Source organism: Argentina silus, assembly GCF_951799395.1.
Source record: "Argentina silus genome assembly, chromosome: X".
NCBI classification, from domain to species: Eukaryota; Metazoa; Chordata; class Actinopteri; order Argentiniformes; family Argentinidae; genus Argentina; species Argentina silus.
The window spans coordinates 16,995,959-17,023,583 of record NC_139653.1 but is presented as its reverse complement, the minus strand read 5'-3'; the positions used below and the strand labels follow the sequence as shown (position 1 = coordinate 17,023,583).

Below are 27,625 nucleotides of genomic sequence, written 5' to 3'. Positions count from 1 at the left end.
ATGGGGAATTGTTCTCTTGTTCTATCTTGTTTTTAAGTAGAGCAGCTTGATTGATATTATGTAGATTGTGAATTGATTAAGTGTATCTACCCGAAAGAGGACGACTATGATGTCTGTTACGTGGTATTTGTATGGTAAGTAGCCCAACGCTTCACTTTTTCGACATGTTTCAGTGAGCTTGAACGTTTCATGCACGTTGTTCTGGTACAAGATTAAACGAGTCTACAAAAATAACAATATGTAATTGAAACTCCATTCTTTCTCTTTTTGCGTTTATTTTATTCTCTACAGATCTTTATAGAATATAGATCAGTGATACCCGACTCATTCTAAAATGAATGGTCTTGAAATGAGTGGTCTCCAATGGTCTGGGGAGTGTTTATGATTAGTAAAATATTAGTCTCGAGACAACGTGGGAAGAAATACGTCTGACTTGAGAGACTAGTAAAACATAGATAACCACCCAGCTTTTTGAAGAACAGGGGCAGCTGTTAGAAGATTAATGAGTCGTTATTACTATAGGCTATGGCACGCTTGATTGAAAAACCTATTCTGTTTGTAGTTGAGCCTATGAGAGCCTCTGGGAAGTTTTTTCTTCTTCTTGGTGGACCATGCCTTACTTTGTATTTAACATTAGAGTAATATTGTTATTGTAGCCAAGCAATTTGAGAAAACATATGATGTGAATGAATATTGTTGAATTTACAACTGCGATTGAATTGACAACATTAAACTGTTTTTGTTTGCCATTTAGTTCATTGCACTCTAGTTGAATTCTGCATTACACTCCACCCAATTGAAGTCAACAAGATCATTTAAATAGACAGTTATTAGAGGACAGCCATTGGCCTGGTCTAACTCAACGTGAAACATCATGACATGAGCAACACAGGCAATTCCACGCTAACATAATTACCCTAGGACTCAATATTTCACTTTCAAACTTACGGCAAACAAAAACCCTTGATAGCAAAGTTTAACAAACTATACAGCTCTATGCATAACAACTACTTCTTTCCAAGTGAAAAAACTCAAAATTTGGGAACAGAATGACCCTAAAATCTCCCTGGGGTTTTTATGTAACCACATTTCCCCAAGCTCTGTTAAATATCTGCTCCAAGTTAAGATACAAATATATCTGCAGAAACTGCAGGGTGTTACCTATCATATGATACCTTGAGTTTGAAAATATCTCTTTGGTTGTTGATTTACAGTAAGTTAAGTGAATTTACATCCGGTAACAGAATGACTAAATGGGTCCTCTACACTACAGAAATGCATAATTTCTGGATTTTAATGTTAATCTGTATATGCTGATGTAGCTAAAATAGGAAAAAATTAAAATAGCCTATACTTTTGGCAGCAAAAACTGATTTGGATAAAACACAAGTAGGCCTATGTCATGTGTAGACACACAGAGACACCCAATCTGCTCCTAGTTTGCCTCAGACACATTCTTTATTGTCTGCAACCGGTGTGCGAAGAATCCTAAGAATCTGTCTTAAGGACATCACACCATATGTGTCATTGTGTTCTCTCATGATGAAGATGCATCCCTTGATGTCCTTTTTGTAGGAGTATGCAACATGTATGTCATCATTTTCAATTGAAGTTACTTCTTATTTTCTGGCTTTCCCCACTGCACTTAACAAAAATAAAGTCTCAATTTACTGAAGCATGAGATGATGTTGTTGATGCGCTGCTTGGTGAGGATGTTGATGCTGTGGTTTCTAACTACTACTGTATGATTTCCCACAGTTTTTTTGGCTGTCCCTGTGGAAGAAACCTGTTGAAATCCTTTAAGTTCCATGTAGAAAAAGCTCTGTGAAAAGGATTCTACATGCAACCCAAAATGGATTCTTTCAAGGTTTCTCCCACAGGGACAGCCGAAGTACGCTTTTAGGTTCTGTACAACCTGTACAATAAGTCAATGTAGCCAATCTAATTTCAGTAATTCTGTTACCGATTTGATAACAGAATGGCCAGTTTTGATCACTTATTATTTTGTTAGGTCTAACTATACTTCTTACTTTTGCTAACTTGCATTATCCTCGCTCCTCATGAGGCAGAGACATTTGAAAGTACCTTACCCTTATGTGGGTTTTTGGTAACAGAATGACCCGGAGTGTTGATATTAGTTGACCAGGTTCTATAATTGACATTCTGATGGAAAATGGCTGTGAAATGTATTTCTGACTTAATTTCCCAAAAATATAGACTCTTCGCTTTCCAATTTGATATGCTCTGATGAATTTCATATTTTGATCCTCGTGGGTCCTTTTACATGGAACTGCCCATACTTGTTCTAAGGCGTTTTCATACCCTTTTGATGCAGTTTAATCTTGTCCATTTAATTGTTTATTCTGTTCTGAGTCTTGTGCCCGACTCTTGTCAATTAGGTGGTTATCAGGGTAGAAAAAGCTGTTCAACTCTACAACTTGTATTCATTTAAGATTTGAAGAAAACATAAACATCATGACTATAGTAGTCTAGTTCTCTGAAAGAGATGAGGGAGACATCTCACTATGGGATATGCACCCCTGCATACCCTATTCACTTAAGCCCTATTCAATCACCCTGGAACATGCTGGGAGCGCTTTACATGGCTGACCCCGCCCCAGCCCAGCCTATATTTCATTCTGTGAACCACGTCTTCATGAGCCCGTAAAAGAGGGGCAATCGGGTGAGATCTCCCTCATCTCCTTCAGCAAATTGGGGTTACATACAATAACCCAAAGTTCTCTTTCAGTCAACTCAGTTCGACATCTCACTATGAGACATTTGGCCAACACTCCGATTGTCAAAGCCCCTACAGAAAACCTGAGTGAGTACATGGCAATATACCTGGTCCACCCTACTTAGCTCCAGCGCCATGGACCGTATGCACCAAAAACGGTGCAGTGACATCCAGGCGGTAGAATCTCACAAAAGTGTGAGGGGAAGCCCGACTGGCTGCAGCACAATTCTCAGAAGCAGAGATGACCTTGAACAGACCTCAAGACGTAGCAATTCCTGTAGTGGAATGCGCCCAGACTCCCAAAGGGGGCTGCAGGCTTTTAGAACTGTACACTTCAGATATGTCCATGTAAATGCATAGTGCGCACACTGGGCAGAGAGTGTTCAGATGCCTATCCTCCGGAGAAGAAGCTCCGGGGAATGGAAGGAAAACAGTTCAGTAGCATGACAACTGTACAGTACATCATAGAAATGACTGGGATCTAATGCTGCGTTAGGATGTATCATAACCCTACAGTCACCAGGGGCAAACTGTGTGCATGAAGGATGAACCAAGAGCGCATGGAGGTCCCTACTGAGCTTGACCGTGGTCAAGGCTAAGGCAATACGCTGGTAAAGTGATTTCATCACAATCAAAGAATACCATGACAATGAAAATATCTGGAGACAAACATAGCAAGCTTGTATAGAAAGCTCCATAGGATACTGTAAATACAGCTATTTTAGCTAGATTGTTGAATGTAAAATATATAAAATATTTGTATTTGATATTCGAGACGTGCTAGTACAAGTAATGTTGCTAACTGTGACCAGTCGCTAATATAGCTGAGAACCGATTTTTGAAAATAAATAACATGCACAGTTTTACACACTGTCTCCATTTCTGGGAAGTGAAATAATGAAGAATATTAAATTATGTTATGGTGGGACTACATTTAGCATCCAAATATTGCCATTTTCATGTCAGTTTTGCACCGCTGAACATTTGTTTGGCTGTCTCTAGTGACGTTCTACTTTATAAAGCCAAATTCTCAAATTTGATGATCGCCAAGCCCTCCGAGTATAAGTTGGAACTCTCACAAGCTAACCCATAGATCCATCAACTCAGGGTGCAGGTGGAATATTTGGCCCTGCGATTGGGATAACAAGTCCCTGCACAATGGATGACATCAAGATTATGCGTAAAGAAGCTGTGCTGTCTCTGCCAGCCTATGTTTCCCTGGTCAATGTGGGGCAATCAGGAGAGAAGATGGACCACGTGACCTCACTCTGTTCAGAGTGGGAGAAATGAGGCTGACATGAGGAAATGTGTGAAGAAGCTTTGTCCTGTAATGTGTAAAGATCTACGGCATGACATCTCCACATCTCCTGGACGATGTGTTGCTCTGAGAGACAACAGATGGTCACTATGGCCAGGAGCTACTTGGAGTGTGTCCCTCCTTAACTGCCACACATCCCTATAATGATGCATCTGACATCACAACCCTGCGTGAGAGGACTTTCCCCTCTCAGCAGGTGGGCGGGGTCTCTCTCGCGGCATTAGACACGTCATTTCGACAAGCACACATCTGGCCCGATTGGTGGACTTCTTTTATGAGAAGAAGGCCTATCGGGAATACCACTACCAGGAGGCCATGCGCCCAAGTAGCCTCAAACATAGACTGTAGTGGCTGGGCGAAACACCTCGAAGCATAGTTGAAAAGCCTTGTGCAAAGCCTTGTGCCTTAAGACCAAGTTCACCGAGTCACCGACAAGGTTTGTCCCTTGGGTTGGTGTGAGCGAGCTTTTTGCACAATTTATCCAGAAGCTTAGGATGAGCAGGTGTGACACCAGGAGTGCTGTGTGCTCTGCTGCCTGATCCGAGGTGCCCGCACATATCAACCAGTTGTTGATGTAAGTGAAGACCATCAAGCCCTTCTTCTGAAGCAAGGCTGTGGCTGAATGTGGCCAGAGACAGGCCGAATAGTAAAATTAGGTGTTCGTAAGTTGCGTCCTGTAAAGGGAACCTCAGGAATCGCCTGTGTTCAGGATAAACTCTGATGTGGAAATACACATCTTTCAGGTCTACTGTGGTAAGTCATTAATTGAGTTGAATAGACTCCAACCCAAAGGTCTAGCTAACCTGATCATTAGAGTTTGACAACAATTTATTGTTTTGCAGACCCTCTAGCTCGATACAGAGTTTCTCTGCGGCCACTGATCACTTTTCAAGAAAGCAATTCAGCAATGGACTCCACATAACCCTCACTCAAAGCTTCTCCTTGCATGTGTAAAATGTTGAGGCAAGAGGGACACACAAGATGAAAATCCTACGGAGCCTCTGCAATTACGAGAGCAGTATGAAAAGCGTTTGTGTTCAAGGCGTGATTAAATAGGGTTTCAGCAAATAGTGTACGCAGGGGTGCATCTCATCTCATCATGAGATATTGAACCGAGTCCACTGAAAGAGAGTTGAAAGAGAAAATATATATTTTTCAATGTCTTTAATGTGATCTGATTTTAGTAAACATTTTCATTCACACACCCAGCACTGTCTCTGAGGTTCACTGCTGGTTATGTAATGTCTATTGAATTTAGCAGTTTAGTGAATGGAGGGGAAACTCAGGCGGAATTGAACACTGACAATGCTACACCAAGCCACAATGTTACATAAGGGATTTTTTTCCTTCTTTGGCAGAGGAGGCGGTGGTCCAGAAATAGCCTCAGTATAGATGAGTGGCCATAGTTTTCATCATGAGAGGGTGTATTACTGAATGAGAGGCTACAGAATTTTGTCAGCAGTTATTCAGCATTTTGTTTTGCCAGTAACCCTACTGATTTCACAGATTATTTTTCCAGATTACTTTTGGACACACTATTTCTAGCATCCATCTGAAGAAACACTTTGGAAGACAGACAGTACTTTGTATCTGCACTGACATACCTGTGCCTGTAATATTTTCTACCATGTGTATAAAATGAGACAAATGAGTTTAGTCTCACTAAATTGAGAGATGAGATTCTGGGTTCCGAGATTAGGGGCCTATAGGCCATTGAATCTCTGCAATACAATCTGCAATCTTGGGCAGTTCTGTTTGTTTTGTCATTCTCCAGCAAAAGTAAGAGACTAGTGTCTCTAGATATCTCTCTGCTAGTACACTGCACTAGTCATAAGATCCCTCCCACACTGGTTGCAGACAATAAAGAACGTTTTCATTTTGCAGAAGCTATCTCTGAGGCAAACTATGAGCAGACTGGGTGTTTCTGTGTGTGTCTGCACATGACAGGCCTACTTGTATTTTTCAAAACCATTTTGCTGCCAAAAGTGTAGGCTATTTTCTTTTGGTGTAATGAAGAAAAATACACTGAACCACAAATACCATTTAATTAAATCACATTAAATTAAGTTTCAAAGGCTGATTTATCTTTCTTTTTAATGTTTTACATAAATTAATAAAACAATACATTTTATGTATCCCACGGTTGTTTCCTTATATTAGCTACATAATTGACATTCAAATCCAGGAATTATGGATTTCTGTAAGGGGCCCATTTATTCATTCTGTTACCATTATTCTGTTACCTTATGTAAATCTACTTCATTTACTGTAGCTCAACAACCAAAAGAGATATTTTCAAACTCAAGGTACTCTATCATATGATAGGTAACACCCCATAGTTTCTGCAGACATATTTTAATCTTAATTTTGAGCAGTACCCTGTGTAAGTAATGGAACACTGAAGCAAACAATTACAATGAGGTTAAAGTAGAGATTCTAAGGTTTTTTGATGGTATTTTTGTACATATTGGTTTCACCATTCAGAAATTACCTTTACATTTTGATGCATAGTCCCCCTATTTCAGGGTACCCAAAAGTAATTTACTTTTCAGTGTATTTAGTTTTTTGGAAATGTGGTTCCATAAAAAACTCAGGGAGATTTTATGGTCATTCCATTGCCAAACATTGAATCTATACAGTTCTTAAGGTAAATGTGTTATATTTTCAGTGGAATTGTTAGAAGTAGTCCTTGTGCGTAGAGTTGTATGGTTTAGTAAACTTTGCTATCAAGGGTCTTGTTTGGTGTATGTTTGAAAGTGAAAAATCGAGTCCCAGCTTCATTTTGTTACCGTGGAATTGCCCAGGATGCTTTGCATGCTTACTAAGCATCATAGTGTTAACAACAGTAGAGTTAGTCTATGTTTAACAGCTACAGTAGGCCGAAGTTTAGAGCCGAGCTGCCAGTGTGACGATTTTGTGACGGCACTGGTGAATTGTTATTTCAGGTCATTCATCTCGTCAAAACAACTACCAGGAGGCATCGTTGAGCATGATGGATATGTTTACAGTGTGTTATAGTGTGTTTACAAACATTGTCATCTGATTAATTATGTGACGAGTAGCTTATCAGTTGTTTCAATTTGGACATAATGTGCTACAATCTAGCAGGAACTTATGTCAATGCGCAGCACCACACAGTTATTGTATATAGTAAGGTGAAAACCTCGCATTTTTGCAATTTGTCCCGACAATGACAGAAGATGCCTGTCGTCGTTGTCCCCCCACACACCCCCAGTGCGCTCACAAAGCAAAGAGCATTTAACAATGTAATAATATATATGCCATTTAGCTGACGCTTTTATCCAAAGCGACTTACATTGCAGTGAGTGCATACATTTTTCAGTATATATGGTCCCTGCGGGAATCAAACCCACAACCTTAGCATTGTTAACGCCATGCTCTACGAACTGAGCCACAGAGGGCCACCTATGCACTTGCGTTATAAACTTTCATTTGTTGTAGCAACCTCATGGTGGGTATAGGTTGGTAAATTTGTACCTGGCTGAATGGAATATCCATTCATCCAATATACAGCTGTATGGTGTAATAGAAATAATGCCATGCTCGTTGCCTGCACGCCTTCCTTTCCCCTCTTTGGTCGGATGGACCCTGTAGCATATATTGCTATTTGTGTAAATCGCATTTGTATTCATTTGCGAGAGCCTCGGGTATTCAGTAGTCATTGCAAGTCCAAAAGGCTGTTTGTATTTGCGGCAATATGGAATTAGCGAAACCAAGCAGGGAAAAAAAGACGCGCTTCTGCTGTGGAAGACATTGAAGTCATTGTCATTTTTACTAACACAGCCTCTCAATAGTGTCCTATTCGTCACAAAAAATATCCGACTCTGCCTCTCTTGCCAGGATTTGAACTCTATCGATCTGTGGGCTTAGCTCTATGCTCTGGCTCTCTGTGTATGTACACAGTTCTCACAAGTTTTCCTTGAGGGCAACAAAGGATGTCTTTTCACTTCACCTGACCTGGGCGTCACTGAGTTGTGGGAGGATAAAAAGAAAATAAGCAGATCATGCACCCAGCAGAGGACATTTAAAATCTAATCAAACACCTGTGACAGAATTATCTTACTGATTTCTTGATCAAGTTTATTCACCTTACAAGTAGATCAGAAGCACAAGGAGTGCAGCAAGGGATGGATGAAAGAGGAGATGAGAGGGCAGGAGGAGGAGAGGAAAGAGGAGGAAGAGAGGAGAGAGACCACCTTTGTCTGGGAAACGCACACTGTTAAGATGGGACCAAGAAAAATAAAATGCTCTCAGGAAGGCTGCAAACTTTGCCATTGAGCAGAAGAGGGTATATGTTTTATGCATGTGATTTTCCAGATTTCTTCATTTTGGGCACAACACTCTCAATGGAGATACAGAGATTTACTCTTATGTTTATTTGTCTTTATTTCATGTGTCTTAAACAGCAATAAATGTTCTCAAATTAGTGTCATATGAGTTCAAGTCTTGAGTCACCTAAATTGACATTCACCACAACCCAGTTGGGGGGCTATGTCAGCGCGTGACAACTGCAGTCTGCATGGGGAAAATGAGAAATACTTCCAGCATAGTGAGAATCTACCTTTAACACTATAGTGGCAGTGGAGGATGGACAATTTCAATACAGTATGTAAATATGGATTTATTAATACTAGACATGGTGTGGGTGGCACTGTCCAGGGTCTCGTGAATATGATTGGATGCTAGTGAGGCTGATCATGATGACCCTGAGTTGTTTACTTCAGGAAATATTGATGACAAGGTGGGTTAGGGATAAGGTTATGTACAATTAACTCTCTCCCCTGGGGAAGCTCTGCTGATGAGGTGACCATTTGCTCCCAACCTCCTTTCTCGACCTCTGCTAGCATGTTTACACCAATATTGCTGAGTTTATATCCATATTGACATTGTAAAGCCTATGAAGCAAATGTTTACTGCTAGTTTACATTTTTGTGCAGATGACACTATAGTCTACTCGAGTGGTAGCAGTCTACATATGGCTTTTAGCACAGTTGGCTTTTAATGTTATTCAGCAGAATTTGTATGATTTTAAACTTGTTCTTAATTCCTCCAAAACTAAATAGATGATATTCTCCCATTCCAAAAATCTTGAAAATCATGTGATTACAGCACTGGATGGTCTCCCAATAGAGCATGTTCAATCATACAAATATCTTGGAATCTTGGTAGATTAGAAGCTGAGCTTCACTAATCATGTCAAGAACCTGGTAAAGAACCTGAAAAAAAAGTTGAGAATTGTTTTTCATTACCGACATAAGGCTTGCTTTTCTGATGAGGCCAGGAGAGAGCTGGTAAGGTGTACATTGTTGTCTGTCTTGGACTATGGTGATATTATTTACATGCAGACCTCAAGCCCTACCCTGAAGGCACTTGATTCTGTGTGTCATGCAGCCCTAAGTTTTATTACTTACAAAAAGCGTCTGAAAAAAACAAACAGAAAATAAATACCAGCTTCGCTCTTACTTTTAATTACTCAGCTCTGTGGTCTTGGAATTCGTCCCAGACTAGTTTGAAACTCCAGGATCTTGTTTCCTTGGAGGAGTTTAAAAGGTCGGTTGGTGTACATGTTACTGAGGAACGTAATTGTCAATAATCTCTTGTGGTGGTACATTGTTTTATTTATGACTGTAAATGACTGTAAATTTATGACTGTTTTTGTGTGAAATGCATTGTATGTGTGTCTATATTGCTAACCTTTTTATGGTGTGTCTGTCTATTTTCTTTTTGTGTGTGTTATGATTGTAACTTGTTGTGTAATGTTTGATTAGGTGTATTCCCATTTATTATGTGGGACTTCTGTATTCTTCTTTGCAGCTCTGAAGTTGTGTGGGGCTGGTTTATGAGCGAGCCTGGATGACCGTGATGGAGGAGGCTGCCAACCAGCTTGAGAGAGACCATGTGCACAGCGTCTATGAGAAGATAGCAGCATATTTCAACGATAGCCGATACAAGGCCTGGCCCAAGGTGCGACAGTTCCTTCTGGACCAAGAGCCAGGGAGCATCATTGCTGACGTGGGTATGTCTGTAAGAAATGGCCTTTGGTTTGTGGCTATACTCTTCATGAACTACCATTACCTCAAAACCCTTGATAATAAACAAACAACACTGTAATATTTTGACATACCTATCTTATACCCAGATAGCACACACACCTCTGTACGACATCTGCGCGATGCACCTGATGTGTGTCTTGTGGACCACCGGTGCTCATCGCAAATACATCTCCGTTACGTCAGTTTAGATGGAATCTCTAGCCGCTGCCTGGGCGATATTCTCATTAATGGCCCGATGCACTACAGATCTATGGCTAATGCCTGAGTGATGTTCTCAGAAGTTATGCATGCACGGCCACTCTACACCAGACTTTTGCTCTCGTTTTATTCATCCTTCATAATCTTGCTTTATTCAGCCCTCCTGTTTTACCTACAGTTGTTATAATTAAAACCATCATAATAGGGTGCAAACGTACACATTTTCAGCAAGGGCAGCCTTCTCTTGTTTACGCAATGTAATAATAATAATAATGATGCATTTATTTTGTATAGTGTTTTTTGAGGGCTTGATTGTAGCGGGAGAGCGTGCTGGATAAATTGCAAGCTTTTGTTTGTTAATTGGAAACGATTTAGCGGAGCTCAAGCAAGCACACACAGACATTTAATTACCCCTTCACCTTCCCCCACCCATTTGTTAACAATGGCCAGTAACTGGACACAATGTGCTGGTTTGTGCTATTATTTGATTTTCATTCAACACTGATGTTCTAGTGCGAGTGAAAAGCATGAAATGATCCAGTCTCTGGTAAATGATACAAGGCCTACAGCTGATTCACCCGAGTGCAGCCGTCTGGACCTGATAAACAGCTCTGATCTTGAGAGCATTGCATATATTTGTCAGAATATCAATCCTAACTCATCCAAAACTGCACTACAATCTAGCAGGAGCCTATGCCAATGCACATCACTACACCAAGTGATTGCCTATAGGCATTAGGAGTAGATTAACCAGTGTGATATCTAGACTACCAGAGCACAAGCTGCTATCGGTATATTAAGCAATGAGTTAAGATGAAGGGACTTGCAAATACTTATGTTCTCTATGACAACTGTATCGTAACATGGCAACATACGTATGCTAACATTAGACAGATCACAGAACCATGACGAATATCTCTGCTGCGATAAGTGGATCATAATGGGCAGTGAAGTACAATATAGTGGGAGAAGGTGAGCAAATTTGTCAGCAAATGTGGGCTGATATCATCTTCTGCTGTCCTATATAGGTTGTTATAATTAAGTGTCACAATAGGCTCTGCCAAATCCATGCACACTTTATTGGAAAGCTGATATCTAATCAATGACAAATGAGGCTAAGTCTGCTGGAAGTTTATGCAGTTGATCTGTCAGAAAATTCATATAGTCGCCATGCGTTTAACGTTTTTAATGATAACAACCAGGCACATCGGAAGGATTTCTCTAAAATGTGTAACATTAAAGGCTACAGTAAAATCAATGTTTGCATGTCAACCTTCTATGAACTAACGGAATTTGTTAAATGAAGAACTTTACTGTTCTAGGGGAGGAGTGGGATTGGTTTATGCTCATCATTCGAATTATATCTTTCTGGTGGCGAGGTAAATTATCACGCTTTTGTTTGTCAATGGGAAACGATTTGAGCTAGTTGTAAACGGAGCTCAAGCATGCACACACAGACACACACACACACACACACACACACACACACACACACAGGAGCTGAATCAAAACGTGCAGCCTACAGATCATGAATGTCACACATATCAACAACTGTCCAAGGCTACAGCGATTATATGAGACCTATGTGAAAGTACAACTATTGTAGCCACTATGATACATGATATGACAGACAGGGGCGAAAAAGAACAGTCAAATACAGACAGTAGGCAACTCCAAATTACTCGTTGGATACGAGGTGCAGCAGAGGTTGGCAATGACATTATTAGGCAAATACACTACAATGTTAATGTTTGGAATGGTGCACACGGCTGTACCCACTAATTCTATTCAAATGTATTTGAGCAGAGTGGGCAGGCCTACCACTCTGTATTTGATAAATGTTAATGTTTGGTATGTCTCCCATGGCCATAGCCACTGATTCTATTCAAATGTATTTAATTTACTATTTGGAATGTAACACGCGGCCCTACCCACTAATTTACAAAGCCATTGTCCACAATTGTACCTCTTCATGTGTAGCAAACTATGATGCATTATATGATAGACTGGGGCAAAAAAGAACAGTCAAATACAGACAGTAGACAACTACAAATGACTCGTTGGCATTACCCATGGGATGTCAAATGTTTTGATTGATTCATGAAAGCTCTCATTTCAATCATGTGAAATATGTTCAACGTGAACAGAGTGGAAAATTATTGACTAGAACTGCAGTCTTTGCTTTGTGAGCATGTTGTGTCCATATAGCCTACTGCTGAAATGCGCAGAATCAACTGAGAAACATTATATCGCTATGAGGTAATAATATGCAATTTCGCGGACAGACATATTCCATGTCTGACATAATTTTATGAAGTGTCCATGAAGACATGATTTGTTTAATTAAGGTTTATCCAAGACCATCATTTAGAATTTCTCTGACCAGACAATCATTTTTCTTTTTCCAAACTGAAACAACTCATAAGCTACTCTTCACATAATTAATCAGACGGCAATGACTGTAAACACACTACTACACACTGTAAGCATATCCATTATGCTCCTGGTGTTGTTTTTTTATGCTCCTGGTGAGACACGGACTGATATTTGTAAACTGCAGACTTGCTCCCACTGTAACAAACTAGTGTTCATTATTTTGATTTCACAATCATCCCAGAAATGGACAGAGTGAAACACGCCCAGGTTGCACCTGCACAGGTTAGATGATTTCATTTTCAAAAATCGTTTTTCAGCTATATTAGCGACTGTGATGTCCCATGTTACCAGTACACATCTTGAATATCACACTCAACAACAATACAACAACAAATTTATGGCATTCTTTGATTATGAAGCAATATCACTTCACCAGCGTAGCCTTTAGCCGTTGTATAATTTACTGTAAAACAGTAGTCTGGAACACAACAGCTAGTCAGCAGTATACACTTCAAATTGGGTCATGATCAATACAGCTGCTGTGGAGCATGGACTCACCCATTTAACTGATATCAAACGGTCAGGGCTGCAGAGTCACTTCCGATCTTCCGCCGTAGATTGAAAACCCATCTCTTCAAGCTACATCTTAACAGTTCCTCCTAAAGACCGCTTCACTCCCACTCCCCCCCTATACTAACCCTAACCCCGAGACCTCTTCTCCCCTGTTACCCCCCTGTACAAGTTCTCTCCTGCTAATAAAATATATTAAAATAAATAAATTTTAAAAAAACACTAGCCTACTGGCATTACGACTGCCAATGGCCCCTGGTGTGAGCATTGATTATTTTGTCTTATGATGACTGTTGGATAGATGATTCACTTACTTAAACAAATGTATTTGTTGTACGTCACTTTGGATAAAGGCGTCTGCTAAATGCCAGAAATGTAAATGTAAATGTAACTTTTTCCTCGTAGTTCTCATTTTCCAGCCAACCTTCAAAGAACACTTGCTTGGTGTTCTGTCTAGCTTACATATACACCGACCTCTTTTTAACTCGTGCTTCAATAAATTGTGGATTCTTCACAGTTGTAAAAGTGGTTCCTAAATGTATTGTAACTGTATTTTTAATCTGATAGAAAAGAATCTAATATCTAATAATCATCATAATAATTTGTATGCGCCTCAGTGTCTACTTGTGGTACAAGTCCAGAGATGACTTAAGATTGCTGTATGACAGTGGAGTAGCACTTGAGAGAGATATTGTTTAGGTCTACTGACTGCTCATTAACAAAAGTTACATATGTAACAAAGTGTGAGCTAATTGGATCACACTAATATGGTATCTTTCCTTCCGAACAAAAGGATTGGAATGATCCAAATAGCTCACATAACCTTACATATGTAACCTTCGTTATGTTGCACCATATTGTATCACTCCAATATGGTATCACAGTACCCAGTCAATTGGTGAACTAGGCCTGGGCCAGACAAGAGCCCAGTCAGGGCTGAGTCCAGTCAGGGCTGAGCTCAGGGTAGTCATTGTTGTTGTCAGCAAATGTTAGTGGGGGGAACTCCTCAGAGCAGGGACCACAAGGCAGCTACTCCTCTAGTAGAATGCACCACCACAGCATACGGCAAGGGCCTACGGTATGCTGTGGTAATAGTGTCCACAATCCTATGTGAGAGTCTCTGTTTGGATAGATCTTGGCCCAGAACTCTCTCACCTTAGCAAACAAATAGCTGATTTGGCAAGAATGAGGGGTTAGGACGGAGGGTGACATCCCTTTTGTCTGGATTCGGGCTGAGAGTTAAGCTCAAGCTAACTCCACGTCGACTCTCACTACCAAGCCTTTTTCTCGCCAATGTTTGTTCCCTGGCAAACAAGATGGATGAACTGCGGCTGCGGATCACCACACACAAATGGATTATATCATGGTTTTCACGGAAACCTGGCTCAACAGCGAGGTACCCGACAACGCTATCGAGCTAGCAGGGCGCTACGTTCTCCGAGCAGACAGAACAGCGGGTGACTCCGGTAAGACCAGAGGTGGAGGTTTGTGCATTTATGTGAACAAGACGTGGTGCACAGACACTACCATCACCGAGAGTCACTGCTCAGCTAACCTGGAGTTTCTCATGGTTAAGTGTAGACCTTTCTATCTGCCCAGAGAGTTCACGTCCACTGTTATCACGGCAGCCTATATCCCCCCAGATGCTAATGCTAAGATTGCCATGAAAGAACTGCATACTGCCATTAACAAACAACAGACTCTGCATCCCGAGGCAGCCTTCATTGTCGCGGGTGACTTAAACCACTCCAATTTAAAGACTGTACTGCCCAAATTCCACCAAAATGTCTCATGCCCCACCAGAGGAGACAGGACATTGGACCATGTATTTACCAGCATGGCTGATGCTTACAAAGCCGTTCCCCTCCCCCACCTAGGTCAGTCTGATCACCTCTCATTGTTCCTTCTGGCCAAGTACTCAGCACTAATCAAACGGGTGAAACCTACAGTGAGGACAGTCAAGGTCTGACCAGAGGGAGCTGACTCAGCGCTCCAGCAGTGTTTTGAAAACACTGACTGGGGTGTGTTTGCCACACAGGCCACCCATGACTCCCACATGGACATTGACTCATATGCCTCCTCTGTTTTGGACTACATCAATTCCAACATCAATAGTGTCACCACACTCAAACGGATTACCACTTTCCCTAATCAGAAGCCATGGATGAACAGTGAGGTCTGACTCCTGCTGAAGGCACGCGACATTGCCTTCAGATCAGGGGATGCTCGGGCCTATAGCTCATCCAGGGCTAACCTGCAGAGGGGCATCAAAAAGGCCAAGCCCAACCACAAGCTAAGGATCGAGGATCACTTCAAGGACAACTCTGACCCACGACGCATGTGGCATGGCATCCAGGCCATCACTGACTACAAACCCACTAACACCTCACCCCTCTCCATCGACGCCTCCTTGCCTGATGAGCTGAACCACTTCTATGGCCGCTTTGACAGGGACAACAAGGAGGTGGCCATCAAGGCTGTGCTCCCTGCACATCACCAGCCCCTCACTCTATCTCCCACCGACGTGTGTCCGGCACTGAGCAGGACTAATGCACGCAAGGCTGCTGGTCCTGATGGCATCCCCGGACGCGTCCTCAGGGCCTGTGCTGTGCAGCTGACTGAGGTTTGGACTGACATATTCAACCTGTCCCTAGCCCAAGCAGCTGTCCCCGCGTGCTTCAAAACCACCGCCATCGTGCCGGTGCCAAAACACTCCACTGCAACGAACCTAAATGACTTCCGGCCAGTTGCACTCACGCCCATCATCATGAAGTGCTTCGAGAGGCTGGTCTTAGCTCAACTCAAGACCTGTTTACCACCCACACTGGACCCCTTCCAGTTCGCCTACCGGCAGAACAGGAGTACAGAGGATGCCATCTCAACGGCACTTCACTCCGCCCTGTCCCACCTTGACAATAGCAACACCTATGTGAGAATGCTGTTCATTGACTTCAGTTCAGCTTTCAACACCATCATCCCCTCCAAACTGATCACCAAACTCAGTGAACTGGGCATCAACTCCTCCCTCTGCAACTGGATTCTGGACTTCCTAACCAACAGGCCGCAGTCTGTTAGGCTACACAACCACACCTCCTCAACCCTCACTCTGAACACCGGCGTTCCACAAGGCTGTGTGCTGAGCCCCCTCCTTTACTCCCTCTTCACCTACGACTGCACACCTGTACATGGCTCAAACACCATTGAGTTTGCAGACGACACAACGGTGATTGGTCTCATCAGCAACAACGATGAGTCTGCCTACAGGGAGGAGGTCCAGCACCTGACAGTGTGGTGCACCGACAACAACCTGGCTCTCAACACCAGGAAGACCAAAGAGCTCATTGTGGACTTCAGGGAGTCAAAAGCTGGCACACACACCCCCATCCTCATCAACGGGACTGAGGTGGAGCGAGTTACCAGCTTCAAGTTTCTGGGTGTCCACATCTCTGAGGATCTCTCCTGGACCCTCAACACCTTTACCCTGATTAAGAAGGCTCACCAGCGTCTCTTCTTCCTGAGGAGACTAAAGAAGGTCCATCTGTCTCCTCAGATCCTGGTGAACTTCTACCGCTGCACCATCGAGAGCATCCTCACCAACTGTGTCACAGTATGGTATGGCAACTGCTCTGCATCTGACCGGAAAGCACTGCAGAGGGTGGTGAAAACTGCCCAACGCATCACCGGTTCCTCACTCCCCTCCATTGAGGCTGTCCAGGGCAAACGATGCTTGCGTAAGGCACGCAGCATCGTCAAGGACATTTCTCACCCCAACCATAGACTGTTCACCCCACTCCCCTCCGGGAGGCGCTACAGGTCTCTCCGCACCCGAAGCAGCAGGTTCAGAGGAAGCTTCTTCCCTGCGGCTGTCACCCTACTGAACTCCAACTCTGCATCTAGGTGACAACCTACCAACCCCTGCACCGCCCCGCCCCCCCCCCCCCCCCGCACTACTCTACCCTACAGTATTCCTATAAACTGTATATACTGTATCCTCACTTGTACACACTGCTCTTACTACATACCACTGCTCTTCTGTACATATCTGTCTATACTGTTCATAATCTGTCTATACTGTTCATAATGCACATATCCTTATATTTTTCTTTTAATACTACTGTTGATACACTGCACATACCTGTTTATACTGTTCATACGGCATTCCATATTTATTCTGCTATTTATAATGTTACTGTTAATACATATATACTGCTTATACTGCATTGCCTATACAGCTCATATGCTGCTTACACTGTTCATACTGCATTCTATTTATTCTGCTTATAATGCTACTGCTAATTCATATACTGCTTACACTGCACTACTTATACTATACTGCACTACTATACTGCTCATATACTGCACTACCTGTATATACTGTTCACTGCACTTTTCTGCTTTTTTGCACTTCCGGTTAGACGCTAACTGCATTTCGTTGTCTCTGTACTTGTACTCTGCACAATGACAATAAAGTTGAATCTAATCTAATCTAACATTCAGTGCTCACATAGAGAGCATGAAGCGTCCCTACATCTTGGTCCAGTATTTGTGGAATGTCAAAACAAATTGGGGGCAGATGGGAATAAGCAGTTGATCAGAGGCTAGTGCCGCTTCCAGCTTGAGATCAAGTGCGGTAGCAACCTTCGCCAAAATGTCTTGTGCAGCTTCTGTCACCATGGGGGGGGCACTTCAATAACAGGTTGCAGACACTACAGACTGGTACTGACTACCAGGCACTGTAATCCAACTCCAGGTCGTCTCTAGGGTGAAGAGAAAGGACATTGTCGTAATTCTCCTCTAGAGCATTCACCCCATCCTGCAGGCTTTCTGCCTCGGCTCCTGGAGTCCTACTCCTACAGTAGGCAGAAGATTAAAGCCGAGCCGCCGCGAGGTCGTTCATCTTGTCAAAACCATCTGGAAGTGTCGTTGAGCATGATGGATACATTTACATTGCCGCCCGATTAATTATGTCAAGAGTAGCTTATGAGTTGTTTTTTCCATTTGGATACAATGTTGATGTTTGTCCAGAGCATCTCAGCGAAAATGTTGCCTGTCACCTGTTAAACATGAGAGCTTTCATGAATCAATTATAAGTCTTTACATGCTTACATGTACAATCTAGCAAGAGCCTACTGTATGTCAACGCACACTACCACACAAAGTGATCACATATACAGTAGTGAGACAGAGCAACGTAATGCGAGACGGAGTAAGGTGAACACCTTGCATTTTGGCAATTTGTAACTATATTTTCACAGTTTTACTGCCAGTACTGTCCTTGAATAAAAATAAAAAAATCAGTGGATAGGGCCACGTGTGACATTCCAAATATTAACAAGTACTGTATTAAATACATTTGAATAGAATTTGTGGATAGGCTGTGTGCAGCATTCCAAACATTAACACTAATCAAAGTGGCCTGCTATTCAGACGGGGTAACTGATATTTGTGATATATTGAATGGTAAAAATATGTTTAAAAGACAATAGTTTTATATGTATCTCCTAATAACCAGTAGGCAAAAGCTATTATTCTAAAATGATTTGTTTAATTGTAAACACATCTATTTAATATAGATTGTTGAAAGACCAGGTGATAAAATATTTGTATTTTATATTCGAGTGTGTGCTACAGTAGTGCAGTAGGCCTACAACAGGGGTGGCCAAAACGTTTTGGTTGTGGGCCACATGCAGAAAAAAATAAGGCCAAACAATATTAACCGCGGCAGTTTTCAACTAATTACACTGCAAGAAAAACTGTGTTTTTAGACCAGAAAACTGTGCCATCAAAAATTATTTTTCTATCAAAATAACTATATGACACTACTGTTATAGTTACTGCTAATCTTTGTTAAATATTGTTTTATTAAATTGATTGATTACATTTATGAAGATCAAATCAAATACTAACTGTGTCATATATTTTTAACTCACCGATAATGGGAACAGCAGTTCCCTCTATGGGAGCAGTGATGTTGCGCCTTGGACTGAAGAATAGCTGCACATCAGGAGCATGTCTTGTTGAGATGCGAAGAACGTCACAGAGATGGCTCTCGGTCAACTTGGTTCTTGGTCGGCTTTTGTTCAGAGTCATCAGAGAAAAGGTTTGCTTGCATACGTATGTGGAGCCGAACAGACTCATCGTTCTTGCTGCGTGGCGCTTCATCAGAGGAAACCTGGCCTTTTCCAAACTCCGATAGAACTCTGGTATGGGGAGAAGCTGATGTCGACTCTTCAGAGAATCGTCGCATTGGATCTCAATAACCTCCAACTGCATATTCTCATTGATTTCTGCCGCGTCAATCGAGAAGGGGGTTGTGAAGAGCTTGATGTCTTTCTCAATGGCAGCAAAGTCTTGGAAGCGCTGATTGAATTCTCTCAGAAGAGATGTGATCACAGAAACATATTTCACCTTTTTGCAGAAAGGTTGGCATTTGGGAAAGCGGCCTTAAGTTTCAACAGTGTGGGGAAGTGCGCTACATTGAAGTTGCGTAGTTGTGTCTCGAAGAGACGGAGCTTCACACAGAACGCTTTCAAGTGTGCATACAGTTGAGGCACAAGCTGATCTTTGCCTTGCAGGCTCTTATTCAGTATGTTAGTTGGCTCATCAGATCAACTAAAAAAGCCAGGTCTGCCAACCATAGAGGGTCACTCAGTTCATGAAGATGTCGGTCATTCTCTTTCAAAAACTGGTCAATTTCACATCTCAGGGAATAAAACCGCTGCAGTACAGAGCGGCGACTGAGCCATCGCACATCTGAGTAGTAGATTACATCTCCGTATTCAGCATCGACTTCAGATAGGAAAGCCTGGAATTCTCTGTGATAGAGTGCTCGTGCTCGAATTAGGTTGATAGTTTTCACCACAACGTTCATCACATCACCGAGCTGGACTGCCTTGGCACAGAGTGTCTCTTGGTGGATAATACAGTGCAGTTTAACAGCCTCACCACTGTCGTGAACCTTCCTGCACACCATAGAAGCCATCCCACTCCCCGCAAAAAAATTAACAGCTGGGCTGTGTCCGTAGCATCTGTGCTCTCGTCACGTGCAATCGAGTAAAAATCAAATGCACTAGCTTTGCCTGACACTTGCTGTTTTAAGTTAGCTGACAGGTCTTCGACTCATCGGGCAACTGTTTTCTGGACATACTGACGTTGTTGAATTCTTGACTTTTCTCTGGGCACATTATCCCGGAAACTTTATTAAAGAGGCACTCTTTAATAAAGTTACCATCCGAGAACGGTTTTCCGTGTTGGGCGATGAGCTGAGCTGCCTCGTAGCTAGCCATTGTGGCATTTTCCTGTACTTTGTTGGCACGAAAATAATACTGCTGTTGAGTTAAGTTAATACTGATGTTTAACTTTCTGCTCTCGCTCTGTGCCAATGTACGAAGTGTAGGACTGATGTTTTGTTTCGTAGTGTCTTCGGACATTATAATCTTTCATCACTACAACAAATTCCATGGAAATCAAACAAACACACTTCATTGTAGTACACAGTATTCATTTTCCAACTGTGTCTGAAATTTTCGGCACTCCCTTGCTATTTTCTGTCTTTTCAGTTCCACCATGTTTAATCAACTGAGGTAAACATAATTTTTTTTAACTGAGGTAAAGATTTTCATCGATGAGCAATCATTGCTGTGGTCGGCCTAATAGTTATTCAAAATGGTAGCGTCACCTAGTGTTGAAACTAAGAAGTGCAATGTACATACAGTGCAATTTATTATAAGAGACTATTTTCTAACAGGCCATATTCCATTTTATTTTTAAAATTCACGCCGGGCCACTTAAAAACGGGCAACGGGCCGCAGTTGGCCCACGGGCCGTAGTTTGGCCATGCCTGGCCTACAAGTAATGGGAGGTTGGGCTCTCGGTGAGCGCAAAGACTCAATGATCCTGTCTGTGACGCTTCTCCGGTCTCCATCAATCATGGCAGGAAACCTTTGCGCTATTGTGTCCATGATGAAGTCCCTGAGATTGAGAGGCATGCCCCACTTGCCCTGTGAACCTTCCCAACTCATGGAATGCACATGTGAAATGTGATCAAGAATGTCCTGTGTTACAGTTTACAACCTCTATCCTGTGTATGACAAATAAACTTAAACTTGACTCTTTATATGACTGTTATTATAGCCCTCATATACTTTTAATTCCAAATTCCAAATATGTACTACAGTATTAGGCTTGCTGAGTCTGCTCAAATACATTTCAATAGAATTGGGGGGGGGGGGGGGTTGGTGGATTGTACCGTATTTGGCATTAATAATTGTTTCTCATTAACAAACAAAAGCGTGACAATTTATCTAGTAGAAAAAACAATTAGAATGATCGTACTCCTCCCCAGAACAGTTCCTAATTTAACGAATTCCGAAGATTGATGGCACCTCCCAAATAGGCAATGACATTGTGATAAAAAAAAAAAAAACTTGTGCACAACACAAGAGGACATTGCAGTATTTTGCTCCATGTTTTAATGAAAATCGAGATTCTGCCTACTGGTGATAGTTGTTCAAGTTGTATCAAACAGACCTGTGTCATTACAACAGAGATCTGAGCTAAACAAATCTCACTTTTGGCGCGTTCCTATTTACAGACTTCAGTCAAAGTTAGGCTGATGTAACACTGATGAGGGAGGGTCATTTTTTCTTGAGGGTAATCTTTTCCTGTTCTCTTGTGAGAGAACGAGAACGGGAAGGGGATGCAGGATGTTATTGAATGTGTCACTGTCACCTATCCATGTTACATTGAGCCTCCTTCAGCCTCCTTTCCCCTCTACACATTTCGGAGAAAATACATGGCTGCAGTCGTATGGATCCTGTAGTATATATTGATGATTTGTGTAAATTGCAATTGTATTAATTTGTGGGTTTTTTACCAACACGGCCTCTCAATTGCGTCCTATTCATCACCAAAAATATCTGACTCTGCCTCTCTCGCCAAAGAAGATGGAGAGAGTGCACGGCGGATAATTAGAGCCACCTTTTAAAAATATTATTCTTGATTGTTTCCGATTACAAACAAAGGCGTGACAATTTATCCACACCCTTCAAATGATCCCTACTTTTCTATCCAGTCTCAATCCCACTTGTTCTGCTACATTATTAAAGCAGACTTGCTAACACATTTTCCCGTTACTCTGATTCATGAGCTTCTATAATGAACTAGATTTTTCAAATTTCAACATACCGCTCTGGCACCGCTCACGAGTTCACGTTGAACATACATACATAATATGGAATTTAGCGGACACACTGCCACATATCTTCCATGTCTGACATCATTTTATGAAATGTCCATGAATACAAAAGTTTTCTAAATTAAGGTTCATCCAGCATCACTCCCTCATGAAATATAATTGCACTAGAACATTTCCCCCGCTTCTCTGCGCAGTGAGAGAATGTGTGATGACGGTATGAGAGTAGATGGTGGTTGGTCCTATTGCTTGGTCCTCCTTAAAATAATAATTTAAACCATTTCCACTCTTCATCTCTGTAATTTATGAGCTGCTATAATAAACTTGATTTTGCCAATCTATCTGATAAGGCAAGCTGATAAGGCAAACCACCTTTTGGTGGCTTTCGGCAGCACTTCACACCGTGTATACGGCACAGCGGCTAGTTAATTTTTTTTAATCAAATTTGAATACATCCTTGAATAGTCATTGGTTAAATTTGCTAGCAGGTTGTGTGAACAGACACCACTATGTAGAATACAACACAGAGACACTATAAAAAACCAACCACCTAACTTCAGTCTTTGGTGTCTTTCCCTCCTACCTGGACAACCTGTAAATGAGAAAGTTACAACCAGCGGTTAGTTAGCTAGCTAGACTTCTCTGCAAATGATAGTTTGCTTGAAGATTCTAGCTTTACAAGTAATAAAGATGAATAATAAAAAAGCATCACATTAATTGGTGTTCCTGCTGCAGCAAGCCCACTAAAAAGTTGGAAACAATAGAATATCAAGAATATATATGAGAGATAACAGGTTTAAAAACTATTAATTTGATAGCCTGGCCAAGAAGCAGGTCACAAATAAGAAGTAGACCAGAAGTTGAGATTGCTTATACTAACAGGCTAACTAATAATGATTTTGTCCACAACTACAATAAACAAAACACAAGGAACTTAACTTGATGAAGGGTCGGGGCAGACACTTCTCCCTAGATCGGGGTGTTGCTCAGTTAGCAGGCGGCTATGTCAAAGTCATGCAGGACCCTAACCCTGATATCGCTAGCTAGCTATAGCTACTAATACGACCATTGTGTAGCTTGCTAGCTATCTAGATAATATTATAGCTAGCCAGCTACAGAAGAGCTAACTCTTGTGCTTTTTCTGACTGATATGACTTCGGCAAAATGATCAGTTCAGGGTGCAGTTAAGGATGAATTCTCGAGTCAGTGGTTCAAAGCCATGTCGTAGTTGATGGAGGGGGAGGGTTCTATACTCGTGAAGAAGGAGAGAGTGTCCCTCAATGGTCAATTTTTTTATGTGTACATTCCTCTTTTGAGTCGCTGATGCAGTGATTTCCTACACACACACACCATTGATGGTGACACATATAAAATAATGTACAAATGGGCTATCACAGTTCATTATTATTTAGACAGATTTACATGGGAATAAAAGGAACAAAGCAGACTTTATGCAGATTGAGAAAGTACTTATGAGTCTCTACTGCTCTTGTCAGAAAACGAATAGCCCGAATTCAATGTCTATCCAACCTCCAGACGACCTGTGTTGCGCAGAAAAGAGTTCTATTGCCTATCTAATATTGTTTGAAATATAGAAAATGTATTTCTCATTTGGAAGTGAAACACTTTCTCATTGGTTTATATCTGGTTTATAGTTGATTGTCTCTCCATCGCAGGCTGTGGTAATGGCAAATACCTCCACATCAATGGAAATGTGTTCAAGCTGGGGTGTGATGTCTGTCGTCCCTTGGTGAATGCTGCCTGGAGCCAAGGACATGAGGTGCAGTTGTGCGATGGGCTGCGGTTGCCTTACAGAGATGGCTGCTTTGATGCTGTTCTCTCCATTGCAGGTACTTTACTCAGCATGTGATAATTGCTATTTATTTATCTATCCCTCTTATGCAATCAGAATTATAACCATTTCTATTTGAATATTATGTTGGCTTTGCAATTTCTTCAGTTTCAGTCTTTTATAGAGCTGTCAGTCAATTTAATTTAGGTGGTCACTGGTCAGAGATTTTCTCAACATTTCTAGACAAGAAACCCAAAGTGGTGCCATAACAATTAGAGAGATGGGAAGCTTCCAAGTTAACAATAGCTTAATATTAATATATTATCATTATTGGTGTGGTAATATTTAGCCTTCAAATCAAAGGTGTGAATTGCCATTCCCATAGATTAAAACAAAAGGGTGATCATTGCTTGAACTGAGGTCCCTAGGTACAACACTTGTTTTCTTGGATACATGTCACTCACTCTAGCATTAACTTCTTGTCCTTGGTCTGATATATAGAAATCTGATTTAAAAAAAAAAGAAAGTTGTCAACTAAAGCATATGGATTATCTTTACAACCCTAGTCTTTTAACTTATATTAAGCTGGTAGTGTAGCTTGAATAATTTGAACTCCTGGAAAAATCCAAAGGCCTATATTGCCTCAGCAGTTAGGTCACCAGGTCAACACTGGGGACGTCTTTAGGAAATAATTCATTGTTCTAATTCAAAGGTTAATGGCACCAGGATTATGTCTTATTTTGACTGCAATGGGAATTGCAATAACAATTCAGAATAGTGTCTCCTCCTCTCTCCCTCCCGTTGCTCAATGCAAACTACTTCTAACTGAAACAATGAATCTGTCAATCATTTTCACATATTTTATTCAGCGAATGTCTTAGTTACATGACCTTGAAACTAGCAAAGGATTTGTGTGGGTGAAAGTTGTTACTTAGTTTGGAAATGTTTGTGGAAATATGAACACGGAAATGAGCCAGCCCGCGGAGACAGACTCACATTCGCTAAACCTGAAGTGTCAAACAAATCCCCTCATTCCCCAAAGAAAACTCAGACAAAGCTGTCATGTCAAACAGGACATTTACCAGGAAAAATCATCAGAAAACATGTTCCAAACGTATTTGCACATAAAGGCTTCCGTTGCTTAGGTCGGCTTCCAGCACTAAGAAATGCTTGCGGCTGCCCTGGCATTAGATAGCCCATGAGCCACACGCGCATGTTGCAGGTTATGTTCCAGCAAGTGGTAAACACCCAGAAACATCCTGAACATCTGGGAAAAGCAAATTCATGTAGAAAGGCAGGGTCTTGGCGGGTGCTCCCAAACTGTACGTTATTTGTCTGTCTGCTCATTTGGAAAGGCAGAATTATCATTGACATTGGTATGCCCGAAATGACTGTTAAATACAGAATGTGACACAATACAGTAGGTTTAAATGCCTAATACTGTAATATTTGCACCAACCTTCTGATTCTTTTCTCCTAGTTATTCATCATTTGTCCACCAAAGAGCGTCGTATTCGAGCAATAAAGGAGATGGCACGCACTCTGCGTGTGGGAGGTCGCATCATGATCTATGTGTGGGCCATGGAACAGAAGCGGCGTAAATTTGAGAAGCAGGACATCTTTGTCCCCTGGAATCCCAACCCCCCTTCATCCCCAGGCTTCAGCAGGGAGCGAGCCCATCCCAGAAGAAGGGCCACAGCACAGAGTGTGAACGATGCCACAGACAACATTGACAAGCACAGGAAGGTCAAAAGCACATCCTCCGTGGTGGATGAAGAGGACATGGTCTGCACAACCCAGCAGAAGACTCAGAGGCTGTGGTTCTTCTCCAGATCACTCGACTCTGTGTTTGACTTTGGTAGCTTGGCTATCTCCAGGTTGTCTTCCAGAGAGCTGAGCATTCTATCCTCCCAGATGGGCGAGTCGGATGGGAACAAAGCTGGCTGGCCCGGGAGAGGAAGAGGCCTGATCAAGCAGGTCTCCAGCTTCTTCTCCTCCTCCAGAAACAGCTTAGAGGAGGACGTATTTGACTCTGTCACAGACTTACACAGGACACATAGGGATGCTGGGGGCAACACAACCACTACAGAGAAACAGGTCTCTAGTGTCTCTGCAGCCTTAGTCCAGGAATGTGGTTCTGTGGCCCTGCCTGATCTAGTGTCCTACCAGAGTGAGAATTCAGAAAGGCTAGGGGAGAGAGTGATGGATGGAGGCCCACAGGGAAATGACCAAAGGCAGCAGGAAAGCACACTCCAGAGTCCGCAGGAGAGCGAAAAGCAGGTGACAGCCTCCTGCCTGCGGTACTACCATGTCTTCAGGGAGGGCGAACTGGTGGAGCTGATACAGAACCATGTGGAGGAGCTCCATGTCATGCACACATGCTTTGATCATGCCAACTGGTGTGTAGTAGCTGAGAAAGTTCAAGTTTGGAAAATATGACTTGGTTTTAACAAGTTTGATTTGAATCATTATGTATTATTGTGTTTACATTTTTAAATTATTTTTTTATAAGTCGCTCAAGGTACTGTTCACATACTGATATTCTTTTTTTAGGGAGTAAATACTGTGTCTCTTGAAGAGCACCTAACAAGCAGTGTCCAGAGATCCAAGACTATTTATGATTCAGTCAGGTAACTGAGCTAGGGATTGACTCCAGTTCCATTAAAGCTGTGGACAATATCCTCAGTCCAAATGCTGCTATTAAAGAGATTGTACGGGATGTTCGTGACTACATCAATATTTTTAAAACCTCCTGGTTTGGTCTCAAAATGGAGCCATAGCCTGATGCGTGTATAATACATCATATTGATTACTCACTCACTAACCCTAACCCTAACCCTAACCCAATATGGCCATGAAATTGTCGGCTGTAATGTATACGTTTTCCTAAAGAAATTTCACGACAAATTTTCTCTTGTGAATGAGCTGCATTTGATCTCATAATCCCTTTAAAAGCGTCCTGCCGTTTCAGAATTCCAGTAGGGGAAAAAACTAAACATATAGGGCTGTTAGTATCTATTAAATCTATTAGTAACTACTTTTAATATTCTACGTGCATCTGGCGTGCGTGAGACTGACCCAGTACTGACCTTCTGGGACCTGTTTTTGGCTCGTGCACTATTTTTAGAACTAGTGGCTGAAATTATATACATATCCTGTTACCTTTTTATCATTTTAATGAATAGCCTATATCAAAAACAAAGACTCTGCCAAAAAGTCATGTAATTACATTTCTTCTTCTATAGATTTGTCATTTGATTTTAGCTAAAGAGGAACTTATAGGATACGCACTTATTTCCATTAGCCCTTTAAAACATTACATAAACACTGAGTATTATCTAGTGTATGGAATGCTTCTCTAATACCC

At 41.8% G+C, this 27,625-nt stretch overlaps 1 protein-coding gene across 1 annotated transcript; it reads left to right on the top strand.

The window, feature by feature from the left end:
- On the top strand, positions 1 to 26,697 carry trmt9b (tRNA methyltransferase 9B; the record flags this gene model as incomplete). The annotated part of the gene is made up of 4 exons (XM_083695516.1): positions 1 to 134; positions 9,891 to 10,092; positions 24,143 to 24,316; positions 25,739 to 26,697. The coding sequence occupies exons 2-4, from the start codon at positions 9,930 to 9,932 to the stop codon at positions 26,695 to 26,697; spliced, it is 1,296 nt and encodes a 431-aa protein (XP_083551642.1). The 5' UTR covers positions 1 to 134; positions 9,891 to 9,929.
- Between the last annotated feature and the right edge of the window lie 928 nt (positions 26,698 to 27,625).